Below are 14,809 nucleotides of genomic sequence, written 5' to 3' on the forward strand. Positions count from 1 at the left end.
GCTGTCCCATAGAACTCAGTTCTCCGACCCCAGAGTAGGGGTGCATTGTAATGTGTGGGTGGGTTTCCCTTCCACACAGTAAAGGGCATGTTGCAGAAACTTTTAGGAAGGGGCTGATGTGTCCCAAATGGCAGGCAGGACACCACGGTAGGACCAACCTGGAGCTGATAGGCATCTACAAAGAGAGAGCAGACAGTCTGAAGGAGAGAAAGCATTTCTGTTTTAACGGAAACATGAGGCAGAGGAGGCGCTGGCTGAGAGAGCGCGTGTGTGTGTGAGGTGGAGTTTCTGTGTGAGAAAAACAGAGAGACAGGGTGAGACTGAAAACCTGCGAGCATGTTCAACCAGGCGCAGTCAACTACAAGTGTGCACTCACATGAGAAGGTGCACGTGTGTGCAGCTGTATGTGTGAGAACAATCTGGAGCACATATGTGAAAGGGAAGGTTCCTGTGAGAGTGTGTGTGAGTGTGTATGGAGCGAGCGTACTTGTGCAGGTCAGTGTGTCTTGTGGGAGAGAGGCGTTCAGGAAGCGTGTCCAATGCTGATGGCTGAGATTTCCTGAGCAACAGTCAAGGCCACTCGACCATGCCGACCAGGGCCAGGCTTCATCTTTGGGGCCACTTACAGGTCTGAGACTCATACACTCCCTTGCTGCCCAGATCCCAGACCCAAAACCCATCCAGAACCCAGTGCCCTCCTGCCCAGTCCTCCAGAAGAAAACCCATTGGTATATACTTGTCCACCTCAGCTTGGAGGACAGAGACGCCCTGGTCAGAATGGCACCATCGTGACCCACCTCAGCAGCCCAAAGAGCCGAGCAGCTGGCTGAGAGCATGACATCTGACTCCCAGGGCCCTGGAGACAAATTTGTTGTTGAAAGAAATGATTGAAGCATATATAACAAGAGTGAGCCTATGAGGTAGGAATGAATGACTGCATTCATTCAACATTCAGTGATGGATGGGTCACCACAAACCCAGGTGCTCAGGCTTAATGGGGGGAACCCCTTAAATGGCAGCTTCTATTTAGAAGTCATGACCAGAATGTTCTGGAAGGAAGAATATGTGAAGAGATACAAGATTTCCAGGACTATTGTGTATTTCCATACTATAAGGAAGGAAAAGGAAAATGCCGAAGAGACAATGTTGAGCCCCTAATTTATGTGGTATGTTCGTCTGGGGCTTTGTTGTTTTTTATTGTTTTCTCCATTTGACAAATAAGGAAACGGGAGAGAATTAAAGTCTCTAACCTTTAACCCTCCACTAGAGGAAACCAAAGTAGGACATTTTATGTTATCGCCTCCTCTGCTTCTGTTAAAAGAGGTGGGGGGAGAGCTCTTAGGCATGAAATAATGAATCATGTGCTTAATTCAGTGAACTGAGGGTCTGACTTATAGGCTGGAAGGGGAAGGTCCCTTATCTTGGATACACAGGAGCTCCTTTCCCTACAGCCCACCTAGAGCCTTCCTGGGCCAGGCACCGTGCCCAGAACACCCCAGCATCCCGAGCAGGGCTGCCTTCAGCCAGAGGAATGGCACCCTGCATGCTGGCAAAGCCCCACTTCGACCCCAGCTGTATCCTAACGCCCACAGGCCAGTCCAGGTGTCAGGTGGGGGGCCACCAAGAAGCAGCTGCCCCTCTCCTAAGCCCTTGAGGCACCCTCTTGGCACCTTGAATACTGAACTGACCCCATGTGTTTCCAGTATCCCTGTGACCCTTGCCCCTCTGACTGTGGTAGTCACCCACTCTTTGTCCATTCAGCATCCCATCCCTCCATCATCCCAGGTCTGCAGGGGCAGCCTGCTCTGACCCATCCACCCCCTGGCAGGGACAAGAAGTCTGACCACCCACTTCACCCGTGTGTACTCACTCTTATTCTACAATCCACCTGGGGACTGCCATTATAATTGCCACCCCCCTCAAGTCAGCAACCTCCACGGGAGATATGATTAGACCTGATCACAGAGGGAGGGGGCTCCTGGAGCTGGCCTCCGTGCTGACCTCTGGGCCCCTTTTACTTAGGAATCTGAACCTGCCTGCCCCTCACCTCCTGCCCACAGCAGCTCCTGGGCAAGAACAGAGGCTGCCTGACGCAGGGTGCCCAGACTCCAGCACAGCCTTCCCCTCAGGACCTCAGTTTGTAATAGAAGTCACTGAGAGAATGAACCACACAGTCAGGACCTGGCTCCAGGTATGTGAGAAGGTGGTCCCATAAGAAGGAGTTCCCATGACTGAGGCCCCTGGGCTTCAGGGCCTGGAATAAGCTGATGTCCATCTTACATGGACATGAAACATTGCTGGGTGGTCTGTGGATTCACTGGGGTCCAGCACAGAGAAAGAACACAGATGACAAACAGGTGGTACCGGTTGGTCCACTTTGCTCCACCAGTAGAGACGGACTTACGTTTCCAAGGAGACTGGGTGGGCCTTCGGTGCCTGCTGTGGAAAGAGCAACCCAGTAGAACTGGACTCAGCCTTAAACTTGAACTCTGTACTTTAAGCCTTTAAAAAACCAGCTACACCAAGACCTGGAGGGGAGGTTCAACTTGAGGGTCGAAGTGTACTTCCTTGGCTTCCAAACATTTTTAATAAAGCCTCTCTTTCCTTTAAAAATTCATTTTTGCATCACAAATCTGCTCATTTTTGGTTAACATAAATATGAAGAGGTTTTACATTTGTGAGCAAGAGGACTTTAAAACAAGCCATCTTCATTTCTTGAGGATTAAAATTGATGCCAAGTATTTGGTTTTAAAAGTCTCTTCCCTCATTCCATATCAACAGTCATCAATAATCATAATGTTACAGATGTAATTTGGAATGATAACACAATATTTCACCCATACTAATAAAAATAAAAATTCTCAGGATGAATTGTTCTCTTTTTTAGGTGATAAACTGACAAGGTCTTCATGAAAATCTCATATGCTAAAATTACATCACAACCTCTTTAGTGAAGAGATGTGGGATGTGTTATCAGGAGGGAGGAGGGAGCATCTCCAATAAAAGCCCCTTGTGGGGGATTCTGGTCCAGAACTGAGTGGCCAGTGGAAGCGGGTGGAAGCTGCAGGAGAACCTAGTGGGAATGAACTGAGTCCAATCTGATGGAAATTCTTATTCACTTCTCAGAGTTCTATAAAAGCGGCTATAAGAAAGTAAGATCCTAGGAATGGAGCGGTTTAGTAATTCAGCAGGGGCTGTCTGAGGCCAACTCAATGCCAGGCACAGTGTGTGCACTTTGGGCTGCTGGACTGAATGCTCTGCGCTCGGAGCAGTAGGCAGACTTTGATTTTTATACACAGCCTGGAGAAGTGACGGTGTCTTCCTTTTCTTTAGTCATCAAAACTTGACAGTCTCCACAAGATGGGGAATTGCCTTTCCCCCACTGACTTACTCAACCTCTCAGTTTCTGCTAGGCATTCTGCCACAGCCAGGTTGGTTCAACTTTGGAGGTTTAAGGGTTTATGAGTCTAGACCAGCAGCATGCAATAGAGATAGAACATGACCCACAGATAGAATTATAATTTTATAAATTTTCTAGTAGTCACATTAAAGAGAATGAAAAGAACTTAAAATTACTTAATACCCTAAATATTGTCATTTCAACCTGTAATCAATTCTGAACTGTTCTGACAAGTTAGTTCACATTCTCTCTATCTTATTACATGTTTGAAGTCCCAGGTATATTTTCCACCAACAGCACCTCTCAGTTAGAGGAGCCCATGTTAGGTGCTCGGCAGCCACATGTGACTGGGGGCCACCACAGTGGACAGCCTAGATCCAGACCTTTTCACTACCTCAGTTGAAAGCCTTACAGTGAATAATGTCTTTCATTCCAACTATTCCTAGAGATGGCACATAGTATGTCCATAGTACCTCTATGAGTTTAAATATGTGGGGAAAGACCCTCGTGATAAATAATCACTCAACACATTATTTATTTATTTTTAATTTTTTTTAATTGCAGTAACATTGGATTATAACATTATATAGCTTTCCAATGTACATCGTAATATATTTCGAATTCTGTGTAGATGACATCATGTTTACCACCCGAAAGCTAATTATAGTCCATCACCTCACATGTGAGCCTAATCATCCCTTTTGCCCTCCCGCCTCTCCCTTTCCCCTACGGTAACGACTCCAATCTCTGTTGCTATGTGTTTGTCGTTGTTTTTATCTTCTAATTATGAGTGAGATCATATGGTATTTGACTTTCTCCCTCTGACTTATTTCACTCAGCATAATACCCTCAAGGACCATCCATGTTGTCACAAATGGCCGGATTGCATCATCTCTTATGGCTGAGTAGTATTCCATTGTGTATATATACCACATCTTCTTTATCCATTGGTCCCTTGATGGGCACCTAGGTAGCTTCCAAGTCTTGGCTATTGTGTATAATGCTGCAGTGAACACAGGGATGCGTGTATCTTTATGCCTTTGCGTTTTCAAGTTCTTTGGATAAATATCCAGCAGTGGAATAGCTGGATCATATGGTAGATCTATTCTTAATTTTCTGAGGATACTCCATACTGCCTTCCACAGTGGCTGCACCAGTTTGCACTCCCACCAGCAGTGTACGAGGGTTCCCTTCTGTCCACACCCTCTCCAACACTTGTTGTTTCCTGTCTTGTTAATTATAGCCATTCTGACCAGAGTGAGGTGATATCTCATTGCAGTTTTGATTTGCATTTCGCTGTAACTAATGATGTTGAGCATCTTTTCATATGCCTGTTGGCCATCCGTATATCTCCTCTGGAGAAATCTCTGTTCAAATCTTTTCCCCATTTTTTAATTGGGTTGTTGGTTTTTTTGTTGTTGAGCTATAAGAGTTCTTTGTATATTTTGGATATTAACCCCTTATCTTATATATGGTTTGCAAATATCTTCTCCCAATTGTTAGGTTGTCTTTTTGTTTTGTTGATGGTTTCCTTTGCTGTGCAGAAGCTTTGTAGTTTGATGTAGTCCCACTTGTTCATGTTTTCTTTTGTTTCCCTTGCCCGGTCAGACATGGTATTTGAAAATATGCTGCTAAGGCCTATGTCAAAGAGCGTACTGCCTATGTTTTCTTCCAGAAGTTTCATGGTTTCAGGTCTTACATTCAAGTCTTTAACCCATTTTGAGTTGATTTTTGTGCATGGTGTAAGATAATGGTCTACTTTCATTCTTTTGCATGTGGCTGTCCAGTTTTCCCAACACCCTTTATTGAAGAGACTCTCCTTTCCCCTCAACACATTAAAACCATTATCATACACATTTTTTTCTCAGACAGAGGACATGGTTGGACACTTTAAAGAACCCGCAGACGTCCTATCTTCTGGCTCATCTTGAACACCTGCTGTGCCTGAATGCAGGTACGTGTGCTGCCTCCAGTGCGTAAATTCACTGCAGAAGGAGCACGACTAGGAGGTTTATTGTGGCCCTCCTGCTCCTTGGTCTCTCAGACGAAGGACATGGGACCCATTTGCCAGCTGAGAGAGCTTGTTTCCAAGATCCAATTTTGAGCTGAAATTTCAAGTTATGAATTGATTACATTTATCAATTTTAAAGAATTAAATGTTATCTGTATATATTTCTTAATCAGTTCCTTATCAAATTCCTGTCTGTGTGTCCAGGTATGCTTCCTTCTAGCTCTCATCATCTGGATCACAAGGACAGGCTTTTAGTCCACTGACAGGATCAAGGAGCAGGGCTCCATGTGTGAGTCAGAGAAAACTGCCATCCTCTTGATGAGCCACATGGATTCGCAGACACCACAACATTCTGAGGAGAAACACGGGCTTGAAATTGGATATTTTCTGGGTTAAAGAGAGATAAGGCCATAAATAGCAAGCTTGTAGAAGTTAAACTCATGGGAAAGAGCAGCCTCCAGGCCATATGCTGATGATCAGCGCTGTATGGGAGGAAGAAGTTTTCCTTTACCGTCCAGGATCTTCAGGGTGGCCTAAAAATTATATTGACATGAGACAAAATGATAGGAGAAAATCAAACAAATTTAACATGTAAATGTGGGAGAAACCCAGGAAAACTGAGTAACTCATTAAAATGGCCAAAACCACCACCTTAAATACTATCTTCAGCTAGAAGGAAAGGAGGATGTTGTGGGGGGTGGGTTAGGACATCCAAGGGAGGCATGTAACTCACATGAAGATGGAAAGTAAAGTTTGTTAAACAAATGTTTGCTATGCCTGGCGAAGACAATGAGATGTGGGGAGGACTTTGATCAAATGGGCCTTGCTAGGTTCCTTCCTGTCTATCACACCCAGTGCATAGTTTACTGAGGATGTCTATGGTGACAGCCCCTTCTAGGAACAGGCCTTCTATCTCCAATTGTATTAGGTAGTTAGAGGGAACATCAAAGTTTCTTTTGGAGTATTCTGTTCTTAAAAAAATTTAAGCCAAAGAGACGCATTTTGGCACTGCAAATTCTGCCCCTCACAGTGTGAAAAGGCTTGGAATGGTTTTGGAAAAGTGAAAGAGCGTGAAGGAAAGTGTCCAATGGGAAGCATAGTGAAGGGAGCCCCTGAGGCACTTGGAGTGTCCCTTCCATCCCCAGTACAACTTTCATTCTAAACTTATTCTCCCACAGGGAACGTAGGAAACTTTCTCTGCCTCTGCTCAGCTGCTCATTAGATCTTCCCAAAGATTGCCAAGACTTGTCCTAATCACCAGAAGTGGCTGAGGGTGATTTGCACAGGGGATAAGATTTTCTCTCATTGGAGACATTGCAGACTCTCCATGCAGACAGTGTCAGCAACGCTGCAAATGACAGGATAATGGCACCTCTATGGGGAGAGCAGGCCCAGGAACTGGGTCTCTATAACTGTGGCCTACCCTGATCGACACTTTCTTGCACAGAGCTCTGGAGCAAAGACCAGCCAGGTGAGTGCTTCTTTCTGTCTAATCTCAGGGAAGAGAACGGGAGGGAAGGGGTCTCCAGCAGGAGAGGAACTCAGAGCTGTGTTTGTGCACTAACATTGGGCAGGGCAGGTGCTAACCCTGCCTTGTCCAGAGCTGCCCCACTTGTGCCCCGCCTGGCAGAAGGTGTAATGTGTTGGGGTGTGTTTCAGAGCGTGACCAGAGTCATGAGGTTCCTTGCAGGTCCCTGTGCCCTGGAATCCCTGTCAAAGAGACAAAGAGGGACAGCTCCTCTTGGAATCTGTGCCAAGACTCGTGTAGCCAGAGCCAGCGAGTTCCTCAGCCACGTGCAAAAGAGTCTACTCATTGTCTCAGACTTAACTGATAGGGTTGAGTGTGAATAGAGGAGGAAAAATTGGTGTGCAGAGTTTGGGTTGTGACTTAAAAATCCTGAAACATGATGTAACGTCCTATGACAGACACACGTAACAGATACAGAGCTACACAGAGAGAAATAGTCTGCACTTTGATGATATACGCATCTTTCCTTTTTCAAATTCCACTTCGGTAGGATTCAGTCATCTCAGTAATTTCAGTGCCACTTTTCTGTTATTTGTGTTGTGTGTGTAAGTGTGGCCCAGAATTTTCTCTCTCTAGTTGAACGGGAAAACATCCCTCTGTCTTTCCTTAGCCTGAAGCAGGAGAAGGGAGTAAAAAGAATTTGTAGCGAAATGAAGTCCAGTCAATTTTCAAGCACACCAAAATGGTGTGAATGTTGTTAAATAAGGAGTATACACTTTTTAAAAATTCAGACTAGGAATTAGAACAAAAACCTCTGTGGTAATTAACAGTGCATTTTATATTTGGAACTATGGTGAAATGTAACTTGGGCCATTCTATGGTCTGAATGTTTGTGTCTCCTCAAAATTCATACATTGAAATTCTAACCCCCAAAGATGATGGTATTAGGAGGTGGGGGTTTGGCAGGTGCTGAGGCTATAAGTCTGGAGGCCTCATGAACGAGATCAGTGTGTATAAAAGAGGCTTCAGAGAGATCCCCAGCCGCTTTCCACCATGTGAGGGTACAGCAAGAAGGCATCAGATACGAACTAGGAAGAGAACCCTCACCAGAAGGCATCCAGCTTGGAGCCTTGATTTTGCAATTCCCAACCTCCAGAACTGTGAGCAATAAGTCTCTGTCGTTTATAAGCCATCCAGTCAGTGAGAATTTTTTTTATAGCAGCCCAAATGGACTAAGACAGGTCAATATTCAAACAGTGTCCAAAAGTGGTGGTGATGGCTAAGACTATGACACAACATCCGAGGCAATTTCTGCAAAAAGGCTTAGTGATTCTACACTGGAAGCAAAGTCCTTCCACCTTCCCCAATTCTCATCTATCTCTCCATTCAGGTCCTATTCTGCATTCTGTCCCTTTCCCTGGGAATACGATGAGCTCTGTTATCGGGGCTTTCTCTTTCTCTCCTAGGAGGTCTACCACCCAGCTCTGATTTCTGGGCTCCCCTGTGCTGAGTGACACAGTCTTCCTCCTGACTCAGCATCAGAATTAATTCTGGCGGATTCCCCTGTATTGTTTGCATTCTGAATCACAGCTGTTACAAAACTCCAGAATGTACGGGGAAGCCAGTGGAGCAAAAAGTGCTCAAACACGAGAGACACACAACTGCCTCTCAATTTTTTTTTAGTGAAAGCGGGTCTGAGTTCATCACAAGAGTGGTTGGAAAATAGGGCTTCACAGTCCTCTCTGTATTTTTTTTTCATGAATTGCTTGCCCCAGCTTGTCCAAATCCATGGAATGTAACCTGTCCCCACTAGGCCCTCTGTTCCTGAGGGTGAAGAGAAGTCCCTGAGGGGCAGCAGGCACTGGGATGTGCATTCCTCTGACTGTGCAGGGCACATTCTGTGGTTTGGCTTCTGACTCTGGTTGTGGCGGTGCCCCTGTGTGTGACTGTATGGAGCTTGTGGACATCCTCTGTACAAGGACAAGTGTGTCCTTCTCCATTCTGCCTGGTGATTGTTGATACAAGGGAGGCACTCTTCTTACGGGGCTGCTCTCTGTTGTGCCCCACAGAATGTACAACTAGCAGGTGTGACCATATCACTCACCTACGTAAACTTCCAGCCACATATGGAGGAGGCCATGGGCCATGTTTGTAGAAGGAGGGTGCAAGGAGATGGGGGGAACTGCATGTGCTAGAAGCCACTACAGGTGTGAGTTAGGCAGCACTGAGTGGGGGTTCCAGAGGGGTCATATGAGGACCTGTGGAGCATGAGACTCACATCAGCTCTTTTGCAAATAAACAAGGTTCCGTGGGATTCATTGGGGCTAAAGTGAGATTTAACCCACGGGAGAACCATGGACTTGTACAGGCAATTGTAACTCAAAGGAGAGATCTGGATAATTACAATTTTTGATTAGAGTCTTGTATACTACAGGTTCATCAAAGGAACAACAGTTAGGGATAGCTGTGTGGAATCAATCAAGGATAGGGTGGGACATATGTATAAGCATCCATAAACATGTGTATTCATGTGTACGCATATATGAATACATTGCTGCTACTATCTTGAACAAACTTATCTCTGAGATTAAAAATAAGAAAAATAAATGTTATTAATTTACCTTCACTTATTTCTTCTCCAAAGCTTTTCCTTTCTCTCCATAGATCTGAGTATCTGATCTACATCATTTTCCTTCTTTCTAAAGAAATTCTTTTCATTTGTCTTGCAAGGCAGGTCTACTGGCAACAGATTCCCTCCATTTTTCTTTGTCTGAGAAAGTCTTTATTTCTCCTTTACTTTTGGAGGATAATTTCACAGGGCATGGAATACTAGATTGGTGGGATTTTTTTTCTCAACACTTTATTTCACTCCACTCTCTTTGTGCTTGTGTGGATTCTGAGGAGTAGCTGGAAGTTAAATTTTTCCCCCCATAAGTAAAGTTTGTTTTCTCCTCTGGCTTCTTTAGGATTTTTTGTATATATATATATATTTGATTGTTTGTAGTTTGAAGACTACATTCTTAGCTATAGTTTTGTTGTTGTTGTAGTTTTTTTACATGTATCCTGCTTGGTGTTCTCTGGGCTTCCTGGATCTGTCATTTGGTGTCAGATATTAATTTGGGAAAATTCTCAGTCATTGTTGTTTCATTTATATCTTTGGTTCCTTCCTCTCTTCTCCTTCTGTTATTCCAATTACCCATGTGTTACACATTTTGCAGATGTCCCACAGTGCTTGCCTACCCTGTTCTGTTTTTTCAGTCTTTTTTCAGCTTGCTCTTCAGTTTTTGAAGTTTTCTGTTGAGATAGCCTCAAACTCAGGTATTCTTTCCTCAGCCATGTCCAGTCTACTGAGAAGCCCATCAAGGGCACTCTTCATTTCTGTTAGTGTTTTTGATCTCTAGCATTTCTCTTGGTTCTTTTTATGATTTCAACCTCTCTGCTTCCATTGCCCCTCTGTTCTTGCATGCTGTCTAATTTATCCATTAGAGCCATGAGCGTATGAGTCATAGTTGATTTAAATTCCAAGTCTGATAATTCCGACATCCCTGCCATATCTGGTTCCAACACATGCTCTACCTCCTCAAATGGTGTTTTTTACCTTTTAGAACATCTTGTATTTTTCTCGATAGCTGGACATGATATACTGGGTGAAAGGAACTGATATAAACAGGCCTTTATTAACGTGGTAAGGTTCAGGGAGAGAGAAGACCTTATAGTCCTTGGATTAGGGCTAAGTATTACACTGAGCCTGTGACCCTGGATTATGAACTGCCCAAGTGTTTCTCAGTTTTTTTCATCCTTCCTTGGGTGGAACAGAATGACTAGAGTGGGTATTTCCCTTCTCTATGTCAGTTGGGCACTGATAATACCCCAGCACAGTAGGCTCCAGTTAACTCCTTTCTCCTGAGGGCGGATCTTGTTAAGAAGAGCACAGTGCTCTGGTTCTTCAAAACCAGAATGCTTTTGCATTTCCCCTCTCCCTGCTGCAAGCATAATGGAGACTTTCCCTGATATTTGCTGACAGCACCTGCTAAAGCTTCTGGATGTAAAACTCACAGATGTGTGGGGATCACTCTATAACTTGGTTTACCAGGAGTCTCCTACTCATACTTGTGTACACTCACCTCCAGCAATCCATTGATTGTAGGGTGGGTTTTCCCACCTCAGGCTTCATTCCCACCTGGTTTCATGAGTCTGCACCAGCAAGTCTTGGTTCCTTCGATTCACCTGTTCTTCTTTTCAGTTTCAGAGGCAGCGACGTCCCCTGTGTCCTCACTTCTCTTAGGGATCCAAGAGAGTGGATTCGGAGAGACTGCATTTTCAGTTTTTTTTTTTTTTCTTGTTGTTACAGTAGAATGGTGAGTTCCAAGCTCCTTGTCTGGATAACTGGAAACTAGAAGTCCACAACTGATTTTTTAACTCTGTAACAATGATGAATTGTGTCTCTCAAATGTGGACTGCTGATTCTCTTGCAACTCTATTAAATTTAGTTAGATAATCTTATAAACAACAATATTTCTGCATTTTCCATTTCATTTTTTAAGTTATGACATTCTCATAATAGGCAGGAGGACTATGAATTCTAAGAGGGGGTGCAGTGATTTCTTGTCTGTCTCCTGTCACTCATACACTCAGTACATATTTTTTAAGACCTAACGTATGTCAGCTCTATTGTTGAAGAAGACAGACATGGTTTCTATGTTCACAGCCTTACATTCTTTTGGAGAATCAGAATATAAAAGTAAATAGAAAATAATAATTGTGAAAATTATTCCTGGTGTCAGGTGTATGTTCTCCAGGCTGAGCCCTTCCTTTGGAGTATGACAGTGACTCCTTTCTCCATAGAAGAAAGAGCAAAAGTCCTCTTCCAACATTGGTTACATAAGAGGACTGCTGATGTCATCACCAGCACAACCACATTTTGCTTTAGGACACTCCAAAGCTATCACCATGTCTTTTCAGAAAGATGTCCTAAGAACCACAGGGGTACTGGCTGTGACAACCACCTTTCTTTTGCAGATTGTGGTTGGGACTCTCTTTAATGTCATTCTCTTCTTTGATAATATCACTCCAATCTTGCTTGGCCACAGAAAGAGGCCCACACAAATAATTCTCACCCACATGGCTGTGGCCAATCTCTTGTTTCTTCTCTCCACTGGGATTACCCACATAAAGGCAGGTTTTATTTTGAGGAACCCTCTGTCCAGTGTTGGGTGTAAATTTGTATATTATATACACAGAGTGGCTCGCAGCTCCACCCTGTGCTGTACCTGTGTCTTGAGCACCCATCAGTCCTTCACACTTATCCCTGGGAGAGTAGCGTGGATGATGCCCAGAGGAAGATCTCCCAAAGTCATTGGTCCTTCCTGTTCCATCTGCTGGATGTTCAGTTTCTTGATGAATTGCTACATTCCCATGATAATCTATGGTGCACAGGATGTGGGAAATGATACTGACTTCCAAGAAAAGTTGTTCTGTTCATTGAATTCATCTGAAAGAATTGCCATCCTATGGTCCATCTCTGATGTCATGTTTATTGGCCTCATGGGCTGGGCCAGTGGTTCCATGGCACTTTTCCTTCATAGACACCACCAGAGAGTGCAGCATATTCACACGTCCAATGGCAACCACAAATGCCCCCCAGAGACCAGAGCCACCCACACCATCCTGATGCTGGTGGTCACTTTTATCTTCACTTACATAATGAATTCTGGTTTTGTTTTTTACATGACTATCTTTTTTGATACTCATCTATGGTTGATGCAGATCTCTAATATTTTGGCTTTAAGTTTCCCCACATTCAGCCCCTTAGTGTTGATCCTTAGACATCATAGAGCTCTTAGTTTCTGTTGATTTGAAAGAATAAAAATTTTTGGTCACAGAATTCAGCTAATGTCCTTATTTGATGGAGAGCTGTGAAAAGCTGCTTTTTCCAGGGCCCTTTATGGGTTGGGGGCAGGTTGTACAGATGTTTCACCTTGGAACTTCAGCATTCTTGGTTTCATCTGAAAAACAAGTCTCAGCCAAGGCTCTAACTCCTTGGAATTTGAAACTAGCACGGCCAGCTGGCTGCCAGGCATGATCTCCTTTTTCTGAGAGACAAAGGAGCAGAAGGGGTACAATGAACCCTCTCCACTGGGCCCCTTCTGCAGTGAATTGATGCACTGGAGGCATGAAATATACCGACATTTTAATTACATAGTTTTTCAAGATAAATCATGTAGACAGGACATCTACTTGCTTCTTTAAAGTGTTCAGCCATGGCCACTGTCTAGAGAATAATGTGTGTGATGTTGGAATTTCCATGAGTTGAATGGATGTTAGTCGTTGGGACACTTTCATCTTTCCGTGCATAGTGATTTGGAAATGCTACTACCAGGTAATAAAGGTACAACATAAGTACAAATATAGCTGATTCATTGCCATGAACTTCTGATATTTAAAATTCTAGTTGGAATGAAGGACATGATCCATCTTTGGACTATATAGTAGGTGATGAGAGGTTCTATATTATAACTGAGCTGTCCAATATGGTGGCCACCAGTCAAATGTGGCTATTGAGCACCAGAGGTGGGCTTATCCACATAGAAATGTATTGTGAGTATAAGATGTACACTCAATTTTGAAGAAATAATGGGAAAGAGAGAATCAAGTATTTCATTGTGCACTTCAAAAGTTGCTTACATATTGAAATGATTACATTTTTACTGTAAAATTAGATTTGTTTGGTTTTACTTTCGTTGGCTACTAAAAAAATAAATTTATATTTACATATGTGAGTAATCTTATATCTGTACTGGACAGCATTGGTCTAGACCAAAAAACCTTTGAACTCTCCTAAGTGTCCAACCTACATGTGGCAAATATCCATAGCAGAACTGGAGAGGTGGAATACGTGTATGGAAGACACTCCATTCAGCATCTCACAGACTCTGCCAAGCTCTGATTTTCATCAAGAAAAAAAAAGACTTCATTAATTTCTACAACCTGGGTATTGAAAATCCAAGTTCTGCCTGATGCTTCCATTAGAGGTCCCCGTGTCCCTAGGTGCACACACTGTGCCTGGCATTAACTTGTCCTCAGACAGCATTTGCTGAACCAATAATTTACTCTAGCCTGAGATCTTTCTTTCTTATCTCTGCCTTTTATAGAAATTTGAGAAGTGAAAATAAAATCCCATGAGACCAAACTCCTTTTTCCTCTACTAGGTCCTCTTCTGGCCTCCGACTGCTTGTCCTGACAGCTCAGTTACGGGATGACATCAATTTACAAGGGGCTTTGATTAGACAGAATCCCTTCTCCCACCTCACTCACATCCTGCCTCTTCTCTTTAATCCAACCAGATTTTGACTTAATTCTGATATCAAGGAGAGTTTTTGCACATCATAAAGAGGTTACTACAAACAAAGCAGATACTTCTATCTTGAAATTGTTACTTTTTAACTAACAGGAAGAAAATATCACTATATCATCATTCTAGATTAGATCTTGAGTATTATATCTGTTGATGAAAAGAATTTTAATTGAGATCAAAATTTTAAAAAATTGTCACAATTGTTAATCCTTCTAAAATGAATGGGACTAGTTTCAAATACTTTTTAATCCTGAACGTAAAACCACCCATTTTGATCAAGAAAATTAATTAAACCTCCTCAGAAGTCTGTCCTAAAGTCACACTCACTGGATCACAGTTGCTTCTTCCAAAGAGTGTTTTCTCCACGAATGTGAGGATCTTTGTTCAGAAGTTTGGTAAATAAACCCAAAACTATTTCCTGACCATCTGTCAGCTGGTGATTATCCTGTTTCTTGTTAGTTACACACTCAGAGATAAAAAAATATTTTTATACTATTACCATTTGCATTTCATCATAACATACGTAAAATAAGATAAATTTCTTTTAAAACCTGTTTAAAAAATATTCCCCCCATG

At 43.1% G+C, this 14,809-nt stretch overlaps 1 protein-coding gene across 1 annotated transcript; it reads left to right on the forward strand.

Annotated features, from left to right (window-relative positions):
* Positions 1-11,829: 11,829 nt before the first annotated feature.
* LOC100629902 (vomeronasal type-1 receptor 1-like) lies at positions 11,830-12,732 on the forward strand. The gene has a single exon (XM_003362300.2). It carries the CDS (start codon positions 11,830-11,832, stop codon positions 12,730-12,732), a length of 903 nt encoding a protein of 300 aa, XP_003362348.2.
* The last annotated feature ends 2,077 nt before the right edge of the window (positions 12,733-14,809 follow it).

This window comes from Equus caballus, chromosome 10 (assembly GCF_041296265.1).
Source record: "Equus caballus isolate H_3958 breed thoroughbred chromosome 10, TB-T2T, whole genome shotgun sequence".
In the NCBI taxonomy this organism is placed as follows: domain Eukaryota; kingdom Metazoa; phylum Chordata; class Mammalia; order Perissodactyla; family Equidae; genus Equus; species Equus caballus.